The sequence below is a fragment of the Aedes aegypti genome, chromosome 2 (assembly GCF_002204515.2).
Source record: "Aedes aegypti strain LVP_AGWG chromosome 2, AaegL5.0 Primary Assembly, whole genome shotgun sequence".
NCBI classification, from domain to species: Eukaryota; Metazoa; Arthropoda; class Insecta; order Diptera; family Culicidae; genus Aedes; species Aedes aegypti.
The window spans coordinates 263,174,848-263,194,755 of NC_035108.1; the positions used below are offsets into that span (position 1 = coordinate 263,174,848).

The 19,908-nt window shown below is 38.9% G+C and overlaps 1 protein-coding gene across 5 annotated transcripts in view; it reads left to right on the forward strand.

Moving 5' to 3' along the window:
* Positions 1-19,908, forward strand: part of LOC5570900 (protein numb) — a 162,637-nt gene that overhangs the window by 138,552 nt on the left and 4,177 nt on the right. For 2 of the 5 annotated variants that reach the window (XM_021844964.1, XM_021844965.1), the window contains exon 3: positions 9,353-9,601. In XM_021844964.1, coding sequence (XP_021700656.1) covers positions 9,395-9,601 — 207 coding nt within the window. In that variant the 5' untranslated portion in view covers positions 9,353-9,394. Of the gene's footprint in view, positions 1-2,044; positions 2,348-2,412; positions 2,751-8,642; positions 9,239-9,352; positions 9,602-19,908 lie in introns of those variants that run through there. The other 3 variants (XM_021844962.1, XM_021844963.1, XM_001653327.2) reach the window with 3 other exon arrangements.

A 19,908-nucleotide genomic window follows, 5' to 3' on the forward strand; every position in this document is an offset into this window, starting at 1 on the left:
GTATTTTTTTGTAGCTCGGAAATCAAAATGATTTTATTTTTGGCTTAAACCTCGGCTCATAACACGCATTTAAGGGAAGTTTTTTATGACTTTTGAAACTTTTTTGTATTTTTGAAAAATGTTTGAAAAATTGTATTCTTATTTAACCTACAAATTCCTGGGGTTAATTTAACGTGTAATATAAAAAATCGTATCTCTAATATTTTTCTACAATCATCCTATCATGGAAGAAGAGCCTTATGGTATTGAAATAATTTCAAACCTGTTTTTCCGTTAATTACACGGAAAATAAAATATGCTCCAGAAAAAAATTTAAAAAAATATATTTTCCAAAGTACCGTAAAAATGTGATTTTTTATTATTGCCATAAATCAGTAATCAGGAGAGGTTTCAAGAAAAAATGAAAAAGGATAGGGATGTTCAAAAATAAAAATTATAAAAATCAAAAATAGAAATTCATAAATTCGCAAATAAAAATAAATCATTGCCCAAAACGTGTTTAGAACGATTTTAGATAACGAAAAATGATATTTAGATTGAAAATAAAAATTTGGGTATTAGAGGGTTAAGTACAACCCAAACTATTGGTTTCTTGGGTATTCTCGTCCATGATTTTTCATAGTTCTACGTGGTCGATACATTCGAATGGTGCCTTAAAATCGACGAAAATGTGATGCGTTGAGACCCGGTATTCACGATTTTTTTGGAAGGATTTGCCGTTGACGATTGGAAGTCAGGTGAAAGGCGACGGGAGATTATCTAGGATAGCACGTAGTGATGGCTCGGAAGTTCTCACAATCTTACTTGTTTGGCTTCATTTTAAATGGGGTCCTTCCTTCCACTCTACCAGTAGCTGTTCTGTTTCCCAGATTGTGCCTATCAGCCAATGTAGACGAATGGCTTGCCTCTTCGGGCCCATCTTTATGAGTTCAGCTTCGATACCATCCTTACCAGCAGCTTTATTTTTCTTGAGCTGGTGAATGCCATTCTTAACCTCCCTGGAAGTGGGGGCTGGTTCGTTTCCATAGTCCGCGGTATTGACAAAGATATTTCTTCCGTTGTATTGACCCCCATTGTCTGTGCTCTCAGCACCGTTCCGGTGTTCATAGAAGTGCTGCTTCCACCTTTCGATCACCTTACGTTCGTCCGTCATATGCATAACTAGTAAATCTGTTGGCTATATCTTTGACAGAAACCTTTTGAGTTGCATAAGAGATCTTTGGAATATTCTGCGCTAGATCCATTACGGCTTGTTGATTAAACTACCGAACATTTTTTGGTTGGATCTTTTCAAGAAGTCTGATTAATTGGTGGACTCCAAAAATGGTTCAAAAAAATTCAAATCAGACTCTCACTTGATTTTGAAGCACTATCAAAGCAAACGAAGAAAAGCATCATATCTGTTTCCGGTTCATGATCGGAAATGTTTCGAAGTTGCAACAAGAAAGCGATTCTTAAACCAATTTCTTTCGCCTAATTACCATTGGGGGTTGGCGTTTTGTGTTACTGATATGCTAAATAATCCTCGAACATACGATAGCAATACTGTTCCCCAGGTTTGGAGCTTGTTTTGATAAATTTTATCATGCACTGTTATCCCTCAGATTCAATCAGTGCTGTAGCAGAATATAATAAACAAAATCTCATGATGTGTTGCTGACCATGATTGTTCTAGAGGGCGATAAGTGAGGGATACTGTCAATTATCTCAGGATTCAATCCCTGATTCTAACACAAAATCCCGTACCTAAATGTTTCCCATAGACCAGGGCTGCAGTGAGGAGTTTGAAGCAACAGCTCTCTTGATCCCCTCTGGCTACGCCCATATGGAACGTTGACTGGTTTGGTGAGGTGTTCGATGAACGTACCACCACCACAACGCATCCATACCTGCCTGCCTATAGTCGATGCGATTTTGATCGACCAACGGGCGCTGGTGTGAGCGAGAAAGAGGTGGATATCGAGGCAAAGGTATGTCGCGGTTCCTCGTATCTCCGTGCTGAAGGCAGGCAGGCAGTCGTAGACAGCGCAGATATGCCATGCCGTCACCTCAGTCGGGGATTTCGAGCCTGTCGCGACGCAACCGTGTACACATTAACACACCAACAAGTTCTCGATATCGTGATGATGATGATGGAAGTAGTGCTCGTCCCCTGCTGGATGGGAAGGAATTTTTCCTGCTGCCCGTGGTGATAATGTCAGTTGGGATTCTTGCGCTCGGATAGAAGTGACGTCCCGGCGAGCAGTCGAGGCGAGGTGACGTTTTAGTGCCGAGCGTGATTTTTAGATTAGTGGATCCACTAACGAACGTGATCGATTTCTGTGTTTAAAAAAATCAAAACCGTACAGTAAGTGTCTCGTTTTTATGAATGATTTATCGTGAGAATTGTCATAACCTCAAACGCTTGAGGAGGGAGTGCGCCTGGAGTGGATTAGAATTTAATTTTCTCACATTACGAGAGCAGTTTGGTGCACGGTTCTGAAGAGCCGAGGAGGGAAACCCGGTAACCGTTAAGTGCCCTCAAATTAATCTTGGCGTTGTTTATGATTTCCTCTTTCGGGAATGTGAAAGTATAAGCGCCAACGCAAATGAATTGCGGGAGAAGTGATTTTTTTTATCATAACTTAAAAAGTTACTGAGTCACCTCGCGGAGTTCACGCAACCAGAGGAGAAACACAATCAGAGCGGCAGCTGCAGCGTGACGTGTTTTCAGTACCCGAAGCCGTCTGGAAGCTGTAGTTTTGTTCCTGGTGCGTTTTTTATAGTGCTGTTCGAATACTGGGTTACCTAAATTTTAAGGGGTGTGATCGATTCACTGTTTTACTCTGTGCTCGTACGCGAACAACCCTCGTAGGGAAAGTGAAAAGCAAACGGTCTCCTCTAACAAGTGCTACATGAAGATCGACGTTAAATTGAGTGATTTTAAATGGATTGGAACCGGAATTTTGGAGCGGAAGTTGGTGTCTTTAATACATGTTTGGTTTAATTGAAATGCGTCTGTCGCCGTGTTTTGGGATGTTTACTCGTTACCTACTTTTTTGTGTGAGAGGATCTGCGTTAAGATTTACAACACACCGTAACTGTGGATGAAGACCGAACAAATCCTGCGTGATTTACAATTCCGCACTGGGAAATATTGTGCAGAAGCTTGCCCGTGTGATGTTCTACTGAACTGTGAAGTTAGTCATCGCTAAGATGCTCTTTGTATATCGAGTTTTTTTGTGGGACGATCAGTGATTGGTGTGGTGATTCATCGGTGGTCGAAGCGTTGGAAAATGGATCGACATATTATCTACTCCAAAATGACTATGACAATGAGTTTAGAAGCAGCGTAGGAGTGTTACTCAGGATCAAGTTTAGTTGAGTCAGTTTGAGAAAATTGTACATGCTGCAGAAAAGGTATAGCATTGCATAGAGTGCAAAACTGCTAAAAGATAATCATAGTGATGAAGAGGTTGTTTCAAAATACCAAGTTTGTTGATTATTAACATCGTTTCACTGTTCCGAAACATGTGATTTAGCTAAAATGTTATACTTGTTCAACCAAGATGTATGAGATCAATCTACCAAACCATCTGAGATGTTAGGTCAAATATAATTTTGTTCACAACTATTCTTAGGCATCATACACCATAGAATTTTGTTCACAACTATACAAGGGAAACGAATTATGACTTATATTTTACAAGCATTTACACCACATCGAACATTACACGCGTACATACAGATTTCTAATGTGTTGTTTTTTATGTGCCAAATTTCCAACAACTTCCTAGAGTTGAGTTTGTTTAATTTACTTGTTTTTTTATTTATTATAGAGACTTTCAGCCCTGAGCTTGTTCGTCTCTGATCAATTTACATGTTCAATTTTGACTGTTAGGTTCTCACATTGATATAAACTTGTAAGTGGTAGAAACAAACTACGTCAATGTTCAACATTGAATCTGAAATGATTGGATAGTTCGGAGGATTGCAGTATTGTGTAATAGTGGCTGTCTAATAATATAATGTATTGTGGACACTAGATATAAGACTGTTTTTTTGCAATTTCTCATCGTAATAGGCTGTTTTTCATCACGCCAATCTGTCATGAAACGGCTCACTTTCCTGCACTGAAGTATGCAATGCGAGAATAGTCATTATGCAACTAAAACCAGTGCTGTAATGATTCATTACGCAACGCTTTCTCATTACGCACCTGTTTTGAGTTGCGTAATGAATCATTACACAACAATTTTTCAGAAGTTGTAAAATAATGGTGAATGCATCCGATATAATTTCTGATACCCTCAAGAGGTCTTCCACGAAATTGCAAAAAATGTTGTACGTAATTAGTTGCAGAACTCGATTTTTACAGCACCGGTACAAATTATCCTACTCGGCAAGCCTCGTAGGATAAACTTACAACTCGTGCTGTAAAAATCATCATTCTGCAACTTGTTCCGTAAACTACTGTTTCCTAGTGTGGGTTGCAAACATGGAAAAATCAAACTGTCCTTTTGTTGACAAACCACACAAAACTGCTTTATCATCATTAGAAGCTCATTGGAATGCTTTATACACCCGATTCTGTTATTGCACGGGAGATGCGTACCGTACGAACAAAGTTTTCAGTTCAAACTTTCAAAAACCGTGCAAAAAAGGGAACATCTTTTCTCGACGCTTCATGCTAAAATAAGGTTTTGGTGAAAAAAAAATAATGTATGGAAACTTTTTTTTTTGCACGATTGTGTATTGTGAATTGAGTATTGTATTTTCTAACTCTGGCCTAATTGCTTATCATTTCATTAATATGCGTATTCCGACTACTGCTGAAGATTGATGGTAGTCGAAGTACGCGTATGTGCCAAAAGATAAGCAATTAAGGTGGAATCAAAAAAAAAAAAAACGTAAGAATCAAACCTACGAATATTTTAAAAATCCTGTCTATGAGAATTGATTCAAGATGCAACGAAGTCAAACCTTGAATTTTGAAGAGCACAAATCTAAAGATCTAGACAACCGTGTGTACTGAAAATCCAACTCACTGATCGTTCGCTGGTGGTCAGGTTCTCTTGATTTGTGCTTTTGCAAATTAAATCAAGATATATACCAACTATATATGCAAACTATAGGTTTGCATATATTTTGGAACTCCGAAAGAGATATGAGAATAGTTCTTTCGGAATGGACGGCTTTTTATCTTGATGGTCCAATTTTTTTGCTAAGTAGTAACGCTCAAAAATGTATTGTAGTCTGTATGAAGTGTAACTAATTTACTGTGGATCACGCATAGACAATACATCTGAATATATGGCTTTAAATGAGGCGTTTGAAAAATATTGTGTCAAATACAATTGTGCTGCTTCGTCCATTTGGAGCTGAACTGCTGATTTAAAAAATCACCAGTAGAAACATATTAAGTTCAAGGTCTAGAATGTTTTTACGAAATCATAATAATAATTTATCGGTATAACTAACAGTCAACGAATAAGTTTTGCAACAAAATATAAGAATAGTAAACCTTAAGTCAGGGCTGCCCAACGTACGGCCTGCGACCTTATTTTGTGCGTCCCGCGGAGTGATTTATTCTTCTCATATTTTGCCCGCTGACTATTCTACCAAATTGAAAAAGGAAGATACCAATAGTTAATTAATGAATTATGCAAAACCCCAAATTTTAATTAAAAAAAAATATAGTTCATTTTGAGCTTTGATACCGGGTAAAATCATAGCACATAAATCCAATTTTAGAAGATCAATTTGAGGTTAGTGGTGAAAAACTAAAGTTTATAAGAATAACCTTGTTAGGATTAACATTTTATAAAGAAACCGAAAATCACTTTAGTTCACCCTATGTGCTAATCTTCTTCTTCTTTTTCTTTGTATTACGTCCCCGCAGGGACATAGACTGTTTCTCAGCTTAGTGTTCAATGAACACTTCCATATTCGTATATCGTGTGGCGGGTACGATGATACTCTTTGCCCAGGGAAGTAAATGAAATTTGCATTACGAAATGATTTTAAATCCCAAGCATTATTCTCAAAGGATCCCAAAATGGGATAGCGATGGTTCACATAATATGTCACGCGAAATACTTTATTCACTAGCTCCTATCCCCGCTCCTTTGTCACACTTTTTTTATGAGACCTTCGAAAATTTTGTAAGGCTTGTCACGCTTGGCTAGAACCCCCTCAACCCCCCCCCCCCCTCTCCCTCCTGGAGCTTGACATAATTTGTTAATGATCCCATAGATTGTTCAAAATATCTTTAAAAAGATTACTGATTTTCATGCGAATGCATGTAAAATATGGCTCGCCTTACAAATCGAGATTTAGCCCGCGGTTCAAAAAGATTGTTTGCTGGGCTTATGATTTTGAAGAAAGCTACCGTATCAGATATGTCACGATGACATACATCTATAAATATACATTAATCTGCGAGAGCATATTTTACCGAACCGAGCATATTTTCAATGTTAGAGGCCGTTTTTAAACCACGTGGTAATGTGTGGGGGGAGAGAGGTGGTCTAGCCAATGACCACGGTCAATAATAATTTTAAAATTTTTGGATAAATATAAAAACACAAGAGGAGAGAGAGGTTTTAAGAGTCTGGAAAAAATACTGCTTTGTTGGTGGATAACCCCCTTTTTTTGTATGGTGTTCAATTGGATCTGCCTGACAGCTTTACTTGTCAAGGCTGAACCCTCGGTCTGGCTATTGCCAATTTTCCCCTCTACCAGGATCAATACTCAGACGGACTAGGCAATGACGCCCACATGAACACTGTTTTTTATTAGTATTGTGACGTGATAGTTTTTGAAAAGTACCCATATTCCATTGCGTCTGCGAAAAGAAAGCATTGTGAAAATCAGCAACTCCAACAGAATTTATTTGAAATAGTAGTGTAGTAGTGTCATTACTATTACTGCCTAGTCGAAATAATTTTAAATAATTTGTCATTTAAGTGTTCTTTCTTCATGCTATTGTGACTACTCCTGTCTTTTACGTAAGATACGTCTTAAATGTCAATTATCATCAAGTCTCAACAAAATTAGGCTGTTTAATAGTAGTTCTAGTCCATATCGTATTTCGTTATTCTTGTAGTTGAAAGTATTTAAAGGTCATTACGTTCATATGTCCTTAAATAAATAAGTCACTTCCTTGTTTGTTATATCTCGAAATTAGCAATGATCGATCTCAGCGTTTTACTTTCCACAGTCATTATTATAGTGAATAATCACTTTTCGGTAGCGAATGCAATGCTTCACAACGCCTACTTCCTACTTGTAAATTTTGCGAAAATGAAGCTGGGATTAGATTGTTTATATCATTGTTACAAAATAGGTATTCCTTATTATGGCAATGTAATAACCACATTAAACTAAAATTGTCGCCACTTATTTCTACTCAGTGATTCTACTAGTCATTTTCCTGAGAGTAATATTTCGTACGTCGTATATGGTACCGAAGTGTTTAGCTAGCTAATTGTAAGCGTGGCTACGAATCATTCTGGTTAGCAAAATGCAAATCGCCAATAGTATTGATGTCCACTTCGAATAGATTAATTATTGGAAATGGGCATGTTATCAACGACGCAGTATGTCCGTTGGATCACATCCGAAATATTATTGCGTCTATGCCACATGAATTATGACGCGACTTTAAGCAAAAATGCAAAAGAATGATACCACCACTAAAGGTTACGCCTTTGGTTTCCATCCAATGGGCTAATGGATTATGCCCTCCCATCGCGGCAAGATCGCATAACCAAGAGGAGGGCCTTTGTTTGTGGATAACCCCTTAGTTTAAAATATCATAAACAATCTGGACTTAATGCAAATTATTAGAATGTGGATTATCTTAAAAGCATACTTAAAGTGAAACAACTATTCTGATCTAGTTTTATTCGTTTTTAATTTAGCTGATCTGGTACATTATTTGTCCAATTTTTAGAACTTGTAGAATTTGATGCACTCAAATATTCCTGAAACAAATAAATTGTCTTCTGATTTGCTAGCATACATTTTGATTCGACGCTGCATTTTTAGATCAAGTTGAATTTATTTTATTTAACAAAATATTAATACATACATGCTAAATCAGAAAGCCCCAAATATATGAGAAGCTCTTTAATTACAGCATACAATTTGATTCATTAGGTTTTTCTAAACATGTTAAAATATATGATTCGTTGCGGGATGTAATGTTACAAAAAGAATACTAGCTCCAAAAACTCCAAGCTTGAACATCTTCAGCAGTCTTAGTCAACTTATTTGTTTGTAGATTCTTCTAAAGATTCTGCTTCATCTCCATTATTCTCGAAGATAAGCCTGCTTTACTCAAGCTACTACAGGCCCACTCAATTCTAAATAACAAATCGGCTAATTAGCTTACTTAACGTGCCATTCTCAACCGTACGCCCAACGTCATTGCATTGGACAGTATCCTATACCCACCACACAATCCACTCCGGGCGCACTTCTGCTGACATCAGACTTTCCAGTTCAGTCCCCAACGAGTTCAAGCACACTTCGACGACTACGGCGAACTCTGGGTTGAGTCGCATGGGCGGAAGTGTGGCGCTCCAAAGCCGCCAAACCGAGCGCAGTGCGTGCCACGGAAAATTTTATTTCTAATGACCGTTCGTTCGTTATTACAGTTTTTTCGCTACAATCGGAGCGGCTGCCAACCGTCAGCTTCGCCATACCAGAGTGTCCAGCCGGCAGAAGAGCAAGACTGGAAAGGAACAACCCGTTTAGCGCATCGCATTGCGTCTCGCCGAGAAGCGGAAAAGGTCAACGGGACGACACACGAGACTCGACGTGATATATTTAATTCCTCTATGAGACTCCGGGGAGCGTTTACCCCGCGCTGTCAACGTCGCAGTGCCATAACAGTCAATTGGTTGTGAAGTATAGCAGCATCGACATTGCGTTTCATCTGCCTTCAGAAAGTGCGGAACACTCCGGACGCTAAACGGAACGAAACGAAATCTCATGAATGTGATAATTAATCAACCTTAGAATTTATTAACTTCTACCTATTTTCTACACTGGACGTTTGGAATTTTATTCTATTAGTGTCATTGTTTATTGTTGAGTTGCCTGAGAGCCGCAGTATAGAGCTCCTCAGAAAAGAGTAACTAGTAATTTATACGCTGAAAGTTGAGAATAAGCAATGGGGAATTCAACGTCATCGCATGAACCGCTGGAACGGGGTTTCACCCGGGGGACTTTTGGTGATGTCAAAAACACGGTTGGTATAATTTCATTTTGCTGCGACTGATGTATTTTATTCACTTTCATATTAATTCCCTCCTTCGAATTCAACATAACTAATCTTTATCATTGTCACAAATTTTCCCCGCAGAAATCTGCCTCATTTCGACACAGCAAACGATCACCGAAAAAGATGGATCGTTTGAGGAAATCATTCCGCGATTCGTTTCGCCGGCGCAAGGACCGCGTACCGGAAGCGGCCAAACCGCACCAGTGGCAAGCGGACGAACAGGCGGTGCGATCGGCCACCTGCACCTTCCCCGTGAAGTATCTGGGATGTGTCGAGGTGTTCGAGTCTCGTGGCATGCAGGTGTGCGAGGAGGCGCTCAAAGTTCTGCGGGTGAGTTTCCAATGGAGGTCTTACTAATCATAAGATTTCTTGAGGGGTATTCTTCCTTAGCCGAGTAGTTAGAGTCCGCAACTACAAAGCAAAGCCATGCTGAATGTGTCTGGGTTCGATTCCCGGTCGATTCAGGATCTTTTCGTAATTGAAATTTCCCTGACTTCTCTGGGCATAGGCATAGAGTATCATCGTCCCTGTCATACGATGTACGAATGCGAAAATGGCAACTTTGGCAAAGAAAGCTCTCAGTTAATAACTGTGGAAGTATTTACGGGTAGAATGTAGTTCAGAGGTCAAGTTTGCTGTAGCGGTAAATGCGCAGCTATTCAACAAGACCATGCTGATAGCGGCTTCGATTCCAGCCGATCAAAATATTTTCAGTTTGAATATTTTCTCGAGATTCGAGGGCAGAAGCAAAGAAAGCTGTGGAAATGCTCATAGAAAAGATGGCCCTGTCCTTTTTGATCCAAAACTCGGCTTAATCGTTTTTTTTACCAGAACCCGTGGAAACTTCGGTTTCAGCATATTTTTTTCTAGTCGATAACTCGTTTTTACCTAGATTCAGTATTCCTGAATGAACACTTATTGTTGTAGGTACGTCAAATCTTTGAAGAACAGCTTCTTTATACTGTAAGTATCGCTCCCCGCCGCTCCCGCGGAGATATTTGGCTCAAACACGCTTTCAAAACTTAGGCATCAATTGAAAAAGATTCTCTCTTGCCTAAGTTTGCCTAAATGCTAGTTTCTTGAAAAAATTGATATCCATTTTGAATGCATGAAAAACAGCAATTTTGTTAGCATTTTGTTCTATGAGAACTAAAATATAGTGACGATGCCCAAAATAGAGTCATAAACCCTAAATCATGTTACAAAACACTATTAATGGCTAAAATGGTAATATATTGAGTATTAGGAATTTCAACCATGATTTTCTAAATCTGAACCACTGTGCAACCTTCTAGCTTATCAGCATCTTGAGCGACAGAATATAAAAGATGATTTATTGCTAGCGCTGACTAGCGGATGAATTCTTAATTAGAACATTTATCATCAGATAGTTAATTTATCTGCCCTTTATCTGCTGATCAACTTTGCCGAGGACACCAACATCCTAGCTCATCGGGATCTTGAGATATCCGTCTAAGGCAAATTTTGGAACACCAGTGTCTACACTTTTTCCGTTACCCAGAAAAAGGGAAGAGGTCAAGGGGGGTTGCCTACCCAAAGGATACTTAGATCAACTAACCGCATTTACAACAAAATTTATTTCAAATCATTTGATCTACTGATCTCCCAATTTTTTCCATTTGAAAATTCTATTCTTCTTCTTTCTGGCATTACGTCCCTACTGGGACAGAGCCTGCTCTCAGCACAGTTATTAACTGAGAGCTTACTGTGCCAATGACCATTTTTGCATGCGTATGTGTTTATCTTTCCCCGGAAACTATTTGATATTTTGAGTGATGCCCAAACATTAATTTAAAAATTTAGCTTTTTTCAGATCTTTCTTGTAATCTAAATAACCGGTCAAATCAGTTTAAGTTTACATTCAGTGGCGCAACCTAGAGGGGGTTTTGGGGGTCGAAAACCACCACCCAGGCAAAAAAAACATTAGTTTGGCTTACCATATTGCAATCTACAAACACCGGGGCAATAGGTTGTATTAACAGTTATATTGTTCTAAGTCATTACTTATTTATTAATAGTCCCTGAAGAGTTTTATGAGAACATATTTTTTTTTTACTTTTACTGATGCTTTTGACAAGATGTTTTTCAAACATATGAGAAGATACAGTATCGGACATATAAAATGCACCAAAGCCGTTTTCCCATACAAAATGGTCAACTTCAGAGAGCTATATCTCCACCGTTTCTCAAATGATTTTTCTCATTTTTTCTGTGATGAACTACAAATTACCTCAATATTTGATAACTATTGAGAAAGTTGTGTGAAAATTATAGGTTTGAAAATTACAGATAGGTTGAATTTTGACATAAAAAATGCACCAAGATGAAAAGTAATGTACCAGACAAACTATGCGTCGTATCCTTTCGGTGTCTTCAGCGCATTTGGTCCTTATCACGCAATGAACAAATGCGCTGAAGACACCAAGATGCTACGCCGCGTAGTTTTTCTGCTACATCAATTTGTGTCTTGGTGCATTTTTTATGTCAAAATTCAACCTATCTGTAACTTTTGAATCAATAGTTTTCACACAATTTTTATAATAGTTTTCGAAAATTGAGGAAATTTGTAGTTCGTCACAGAAAAAATGAAAAGAATCGGTTGAGAAACGGCGGAGATATAGCTTTCTAAAGTTGACCATTTTGTATGGGTAAACGGCTTTGGTGCATTTTATATGTCCGATACTGTACATTGGAATTAGCGTTGGAAAAATTTGACCAGAACATCGATGTTACTGAATCGTTTAAAATTCGATACGTCGATTCGATTCAACTATTTAATCGAATCATTCAATTCGATGTGTCTGAATCGATTCGATTTTCAAGCTCATATGAGAAATTGAAAAATATGCTCTACAAATAAGACCAAATGAATCTGCATACGATTTTTAAAAATCCATAAAAATAGAATAACGTTATATAAACGTGATATAAATTGAAAATTGTATATCAAACACTTCAAGCCTGTTCCAAAACTAGGCGTATGGCTCATCAACTCATTAGAAAAATGTTATCAATTTCATCTTTACGAATCGAAATAAAAACTCGAATGAAGTAAATTGATTTACTTAATTATGAATGCTCCATCGATTCAAAAAATCGATTAATCGGAACGAGAAAATTTATTTTCGGAACATCGATTCTATATCTCCCATCGTTAATTGGAATTCTTAACAGTTGATTGATCTAACATCCGAAGCTTCAACAATCTCTTAGTTGATGGAGCATTCAGCCAAATTTTACGTCCGTCAGGGTACGACAATTATTGGAGAAGCGTTACACTTGTTTTCAATACATACGAATGGAATCCTAGCGCTAGAAAAGCTCAAAAGGGATGTCATTTCCGGTCCTAAGCTGCAAAATCACAAATCTACACTGTTTCTTTACAAGGCCTTAACAAGATTTAGTTATTCATAATCCTACAGTACGAAAACATGTAATAAAAAGAGATTAATTTTTCTGCAATAATTCAAAAAGTGCAAATATGAAGGGAATTCGATAAATGCAGATAAGCCCATATGAAAAATTAATGTCGAAATCTGAGAGAGAGGAAACAGCTCACTGACAGTTGGTAAGTTTTCTTGCCTTCTTTAACTTCTTTCTTTAATGCTTGGGTTGTATAAAACGGTCAGATTAGCTTATTTTGGTCTCAAATCATATTTACTTTTTGTTCACTATGAAAAAGGATGTGAATATAAAAAAAAATCAATAGCAGGTTGCCAACACGCAACTATATTTAGGTATTCAACTTTTTAAATCGTGAAATCATAAAAAAAACACCTAGAAATTTTAATTACGTTTACTTGAATTCTGACGGTTCTTCACGTTCTGCCCTTCGAATGTACGGTTTTTAAGTGACAGTTGGTGACAGGTTCCCTTCAGAGTGGATTTAAATAAGAGTGGCGTCAATGTCAAAATTGGAACAGCGATGAACTGTCATTTCCATACAAATCCGCGTTCCAATCGAGCAGGAGACCTGTCAAAACTGGAACAAGACGTCACTCTTGTTTACAGGCACTCTAGTTCCCTTGACTTTAGGGTGCTTGCAATCTTAGCTTAAACTAAAATTTTTGAGTATTCTCTGAATTTGGAAACTCTTTTACAGCTTAGTCATAGACTGCTGAGCAGAATTAAAAAAAATCTGGGAAAAACTACAACTAAATCTGTGTAAAAGCGTTAGATTTTGTTCCTAGTATCCCAAATTTGATCAAAATATTTTACACTGACTGACAATAGTTTGGTTTTCGAAAATATTCGATTTAATATATATGACTGGGCACTAACAAATATCAGACTTACTTAAAATGTAATTTCTGAGTTCAAACCCGTTTTTTCAAAAGGTTAGGCAATAGAACTCTATGACTCCATTTAGTGTAAGTAGAAAAATGTTGGGGGTACTATAACAGTTTTAATGTGGTTTTGAGATCAACTATCAAGTCTACCTAGCTACTTCTTGATACTTTAGATAACCTTTTTTTTTTAATTAACTGTATCTTAAGTTAGTAAATACTTAAGCCATATCGTCAGATTTTCGTGTAATTTTTTCATGCAGTAAACATCAAAAAATTTCATAAAGAATCAATGGTAATTGTTTAGTATTTTCTACGTGAACTTTTATACTTTACACACAAACTTAAATCATGCAAAAAACAAATAATTCTTTTACTATTTGGAGCCTTCCTTAACCGAGTTTGCGGCTACAAAGCAAAGCCATGCTGAAGGTGTCTGGATTCGATTCCCGGTCAGTCCAAGATCTTTTCGTAATGGAAATTTTCTTGACTTCCCTGGGCATTAGAGTGATGCAAATTTTGAAATTTTTGCTCCCCCAAACGACTTATATTATGGTAAATAGCATCCTCCCAAAGTTTGAAATGAATCGGAAGAAATTTGACTATGCACAAGCCATTTGAAGTTTATATGGAGATTACTATGGAAAACGCCATCCTTTTATCTTCAGCCCTCTATCTCTTCGCCATAATGTTTTATGGAAAAGTGAAAAAAATCTTCTCATGTGAAATTCTTTCAGCTACAACTTTGCCGAAGACCACAGTTTGATTGGACGTCAGCATAAATTGTTATTCATAATCATAAACTGGGTATGCATTTTGCATGCTGTACCAACTGCAACAGGCAACAGTGGTGCTCCTGGCGGGTAGAATAGATCAAAGTAATCCAGGCTACTATGCTCTACAGCAAAAAAGTAGTGTTGCTCTGAAAGTAATTGAATGATCATCTCAGCATGGTTTAGACTTTGTTATGAATAATAACAAATTATCCTTAAGTCCCATCAAATTGTGGTCTTCGGCAAAGTTTTAGCTGGGAAGATTTCACATGAGAAGAGTTTGTTCACTTTTCCATAGATTATTATCTCGAGCAGTTAGAGGACTGAACACAAAAGCTTTGCCTTTTCCATAGTAATTTCCATATAAACTTCAAATGGCGTGTGCATAACCAAATTTCTCCCTAATCACTTCAAATTTTGAGAGAATGGTTTTTATCATAATTGACACTGTTGGGAATGGCCGATCCAGGGTTTAGACTGTATGAGGGTTGGTGAGGTATTTCCCAACATCGCTTAGGGCCATAGAGTTTCCTTGATGGTAATATTGACCAGGACTAGTTCGTCCTATTCTCATGTTCGATTGCACCAATGATTTACTAACACTTTTTTGGAGTTAAAAGCAACATCTATTTTACACCTAATTTCCACATATATTTACAGGACTTTTAACGACAGTTAACATTTAAAAAACGCGTACTACACATAATGGTCCTAGATCTACTGACTTCGATCTTCCTTATTATTTGTAGCCTAGATACCTTCGTGGATAATGAAAGACGAAGTTTTACGAAATTTTCTTACTGTACTAATTTGAGTGTCTACACTGCCGGTCGAAATAATTCTGATTGGAGTAAGGTATGCTACAATCCAACATCCTCACCCACCCTGAAATTTTTAAATTTCTGAATTTTGTCGTCGAGAAATATTTTATCATTATCCTAAACAATCTATTTTAATTGTCAACTATGCTGAATAATTTGATATGTGTTCTCACCCACCATCGAAAAACAAAAGGAGACTGAAATCGTCGAGTAACGTTTGCATATCATTCCTTCAAAATTATTCTCAGATTGAACGCCATAGGCGCTCTGTGAAACCTCTGGTGTCGTAGATATGGCCTTGTCTTTCCTCATTCTCGAATTCCTCTTGATGCAGGTGAATGGGTGCTCGTCATGTAAATAAGCTGGACATATCCAGGTACCCGCATTCCATTTGCGATGGTTGAAATAAACACCCTGTATGGCCATCCGTGGGGGCAAATTAGACACCCCTAGTGCCCGAAATTCCTTGGAATGGGTTGAACAGACGCCCTATGCGTCCACCCGTGGGGATAGTTTGCACACCCATGGTACCTTGGGAATGGATGTATCGAACGCCCTATGCATCCTAGCATAGACGTAGGTTGGGCACTTCCTGGAGCCCGTAATCCTTGAAGTTGGCAAACTGGATGCCCTGTGCGTCGCCGTTCACGTTGTGTGGACACCCCTGGTGCCCGGAAGCCTTTGGTTTGAATTAAATGGATACCCTGTGCGTCCTTTAGCATAGTTGAGCACCCCTGGTGGCCATATTCCGTCGGTTTAGAAGAAATGAACACTGACACCCCTTGATGCCCGGAGTCCATAGAGGATGAATGGAATAAACGTCTTATGCGTAGTTCCGTGAGTATGGTGCTCAAAATCCATTGAGATGAGTGGAACAAACACCCTGTGTGCTTATCCGTTGAACAAGTGGACACGCCATGGTTTCCAGAATCCATTCGGTTCACTTGCGTCCTTTCGTGAGAATATTCTGATACCCAGAATCCGGTAGAATCGGCTAAAACAGACGCCCTGTACTTCTAAGCCTTGGTGGCCACAATTCATTTGGGAAAGATGATATAGGACGCCCTTTGCATCCTTCCTTGACAGTTTGACATCCCTGATGTCCAACGTCAGTGTGGAACACTCTGTACATTCCTCCATGAGGGTAGACGGGACGCCCTGTGGGACCTCAAATCCGGTTGGTTCGGATTAAGTAGAAGCCCAGTGCATCCATTTTAGAGAGTTGGACACCCCTGGTGTCTGGAGTCCAGTTAATTAAAATGAAGCCCTGTGCGTTTTTCCGTAAGAATCGGACACCCCTGATGTCCAAAGTATTGTTGATTGGGATTAAATAGACGCCCTTTCCGAAGGAGTTGGACACCCCTTGTGTCCAGATTCCAATTGTAGTTTCTCCATCCTATTGGGCAATTCCACGACAGTGTAACTACGGAATGTAGATGGGTTTACGACCCTCTCCAAAGCGGCATCGTTATTTCCACAGCATAAGTTGAAGTGATGTTTTCGGCAAGAGAAACAAACGTTATAGTATGGGAATAGGTCCGGCTTCGGCCGACATATACCGTTCCTACTAACCTTACAAAATAGGCTAAATCGCCTGTCGACCTGGATGCCCGTAGAATTCGGAAGTGGACCTTCTTGGAAATGGTTTCCTTCTTCGTCGTTCTCTTGCTGTCCTGTCGAATTGCTGACTCAGAGTGGATCTTCCTTTGCACATGACCTTGTCGTCCTTGGTTGCCTTGCTCACAAAGTGTGTGGTCCCATATTGATGCGCTACTGATCATAACAATCAACACGACTTTCCTATACAAAACATTTCAGCTTCGGAAGACGAAGGTTTGTTGATGTTCATCCAATTCAACCGTCCAAATCTAATGACCATTGCAGAAGTGTGCGAGATACCCGTTCAATACCCAGAGTGATTTTTTGCATATACCATACAGATGACCAAATGAACTCCCTTGAGTGTGGAGATTTACAGATGCGTTGCTATTGTCGTTACTATACTTTGTTGCATCCATCGGTTTCGAAGCCAGTCGATCGAGTACCGTCACGTCGAAGTTGTGTTGTATTTGAAGGTTTGACCGATAACAAATTTCTTTCAAAGTAGAGTGCATATCTGTTGACCCATGCTGCGGGTTAGTTATGGAACCTTCTCGTGACATTTTTATAATCCGTCGTGGACTTCCGTACCGGGTGATATTATTTCGGCGTTGTTATTTTGTGTACCCGAAGTGTTCGGACGAAACTCCGGAACCTAGACCTGGGATGATTTCGCGTTTTCCCTTGAGACCGCGTGCCGTGTAGATTTTTCCGTCTTGCGCATCCCATGACGTAAATAACAACGGATGGATTTCCAAAAAAACCGTACATCGTGGATATTAAATATCATTCGTCTTGATGCATAGTGAGTGACCTTGGGTAGTATGTTCCAACATCCTATCAATCGGTGGAGTTGATCGATCACGTAGATGTTATCGCCATTGTTAAATGCAACCCCTTGCCAGTTGTGCCGCAAGTCATTTGTAGAGGAGCCGAGAGGAATAGAACGGTGTAGTATGCATAGTGAACCCTAGCTTCGCTAGACATATACGTGTAGCATTACCTGGTCAGACAGGTTGTTCCGTACCAGCAATGTGACTGTAGATCTGCGTCCAAGTATAGGTGAGTGTCTCAAGTGTTCATCCAGCAGTCGAATAGTGTGCATATAGGTCCCCAAATATATTCCGTGTGATAGATTCTCGTGAACAATCCATATAAGGCTCTGAGGGATCCTCAGTGGTCGATTTGTATTGGCAGTAACTATCTCGGATTACTTGAATTGGTGGTGAATTGCCTAACTAGTTGATCGTGTGAGTGATAGTAGTGATAGCCGAAGTTTGATCGTTCTGCTGATGATCGATTAAGGGGGCAGGATTCGTCATTGATTTCAGAATTTTAAAAAGCAGTTTTTTCGTTCAAACTCAAGGAAATTTACAGAAAAATGTGTTCACTGTATTAGATTCTTCAACCGAAACACAGTGAACACATTTTCATCGAATAATTTTTAGTTTTGAACAGAAAAACTGCTTTTGAAGTTTCGATGATGACGATGATTACGATGACGGAGCGTTGAACGTTAACGCTTTTGCTGCTAGTTTGTCGAAGCAGAATCATCAATCATTCCATTACGAAAGCGATGACGAAACGCAGTCCAATGATCGTTTCTGATGAGGCACACATCCATCTTCCATCCTCCATCCAAAGCGGTGTTAATCAAATGAGAATGTGGACAAGGTGAGTTAGAAACTGAGTATTCCATACTCCGGCTGGACATATACACTGAACACTTAATTTACCTGGAAAACCAGTCTGGAGGCCTGGTTCAGTGGTCCTTGATCCAAATGGTGCAGCAGTCTGGTGTATGTAGTCCGAGAGGTTCAGGTCCAATTCTATTTGTTGATAATTTTCAACTCGGTTGTTGAACGAATCCACCATGGTGTAGCAGTTGTATAGGGTGCTCCCAGTGCTGATGTTCCAGAGTCACTTTGATGTTTGAGTGACTAGGTTCCATTGTCGCCAATGGCGAATCGAGTATCCCAAAATTGTCGCCATCCACTGCTTGCATCGTCCATTACAAGAGTTTCTTGCAATCCTTTATTACCGTCGGTGTAAGTACTTCGAGACACGCGCGTCTTTAACATATCCAATTCTTGGCTCCATCCGGCAGCCAGCCCTATCCGGCTCGAAGGACCATAATGTTGGGAATGGCCGATCCAGGGTTTAGTAGACTGTATGAGGGTTGGTGAGGTATTTCCCAACATCGCTTAGGGCCATAGAGTTTCCTTGATGGTAATATTGACCAGGACTAGTTCGTCCTATTCTCATGTTCGATTGCACCAATGATTTACTAACACTTTTTGGAGTTAAAAGCAACATATATTTTACACCTAATTTCCACATATATTTACAGGACTTTTAACGACAGTTAACATTTAAAAAACGCGTACTACACACATAATGGTCCTAGATCTACTGACTTCGATCTTCCTTATTATTTGTAGCCTAGATACCTTCGTGGATAATGAAAGACGAAGTTTTACGAAATTTTCTTACTGTACTAATTTGAGTGTCTACACTGCCGGTCGAAATAATTCTGATTGGAGTGAGGCTGGGAGGGAGAAACCAATACAAAATTTCTCTACGTCACAGTGAGTCGAGATTTTGCTGTCACGAACTGTCACTGTGAGCCCGGATCTTAAACAATGGACAAACATTATAAAAGCGCGTAATTAGTCTAAGCATGTTTTTGCATTCCATCAAAAGTAGCAAAAATCGAATTAGAATCAATTCATGCACATTCAAAAGTAACGTCACGAGAGCACCGTTTATTCTAATTAAATGTAACGTATTGAAATGAGGCTCTTTTTACTGTTTTCATCAAAGCTGAAAATTAAACGCATAGAAAACTGCGGCCCTTTTTCAATGTTTGTCCAGAAAGATCGAAGGTACACAACAAATGAAAACTAGCGATTTTCACTAAGCCTGTCTTGATTGTCGTTGGCAAACTGCAATTATCTTGCAATTTGGAAAACAATTGTATCAAATTTCGTGTGTAGTGTCGGTGCCTCCCTCCCAGGAGTGAGGTATGCTACAATCCAACAGACACCGTTTAAGCATAGGGGAGCAAAAATGTCAAAATTTGCATCAGTCTACTGGGCATAGAGTATCATCGTACCTGCCACACGATATACAAATGA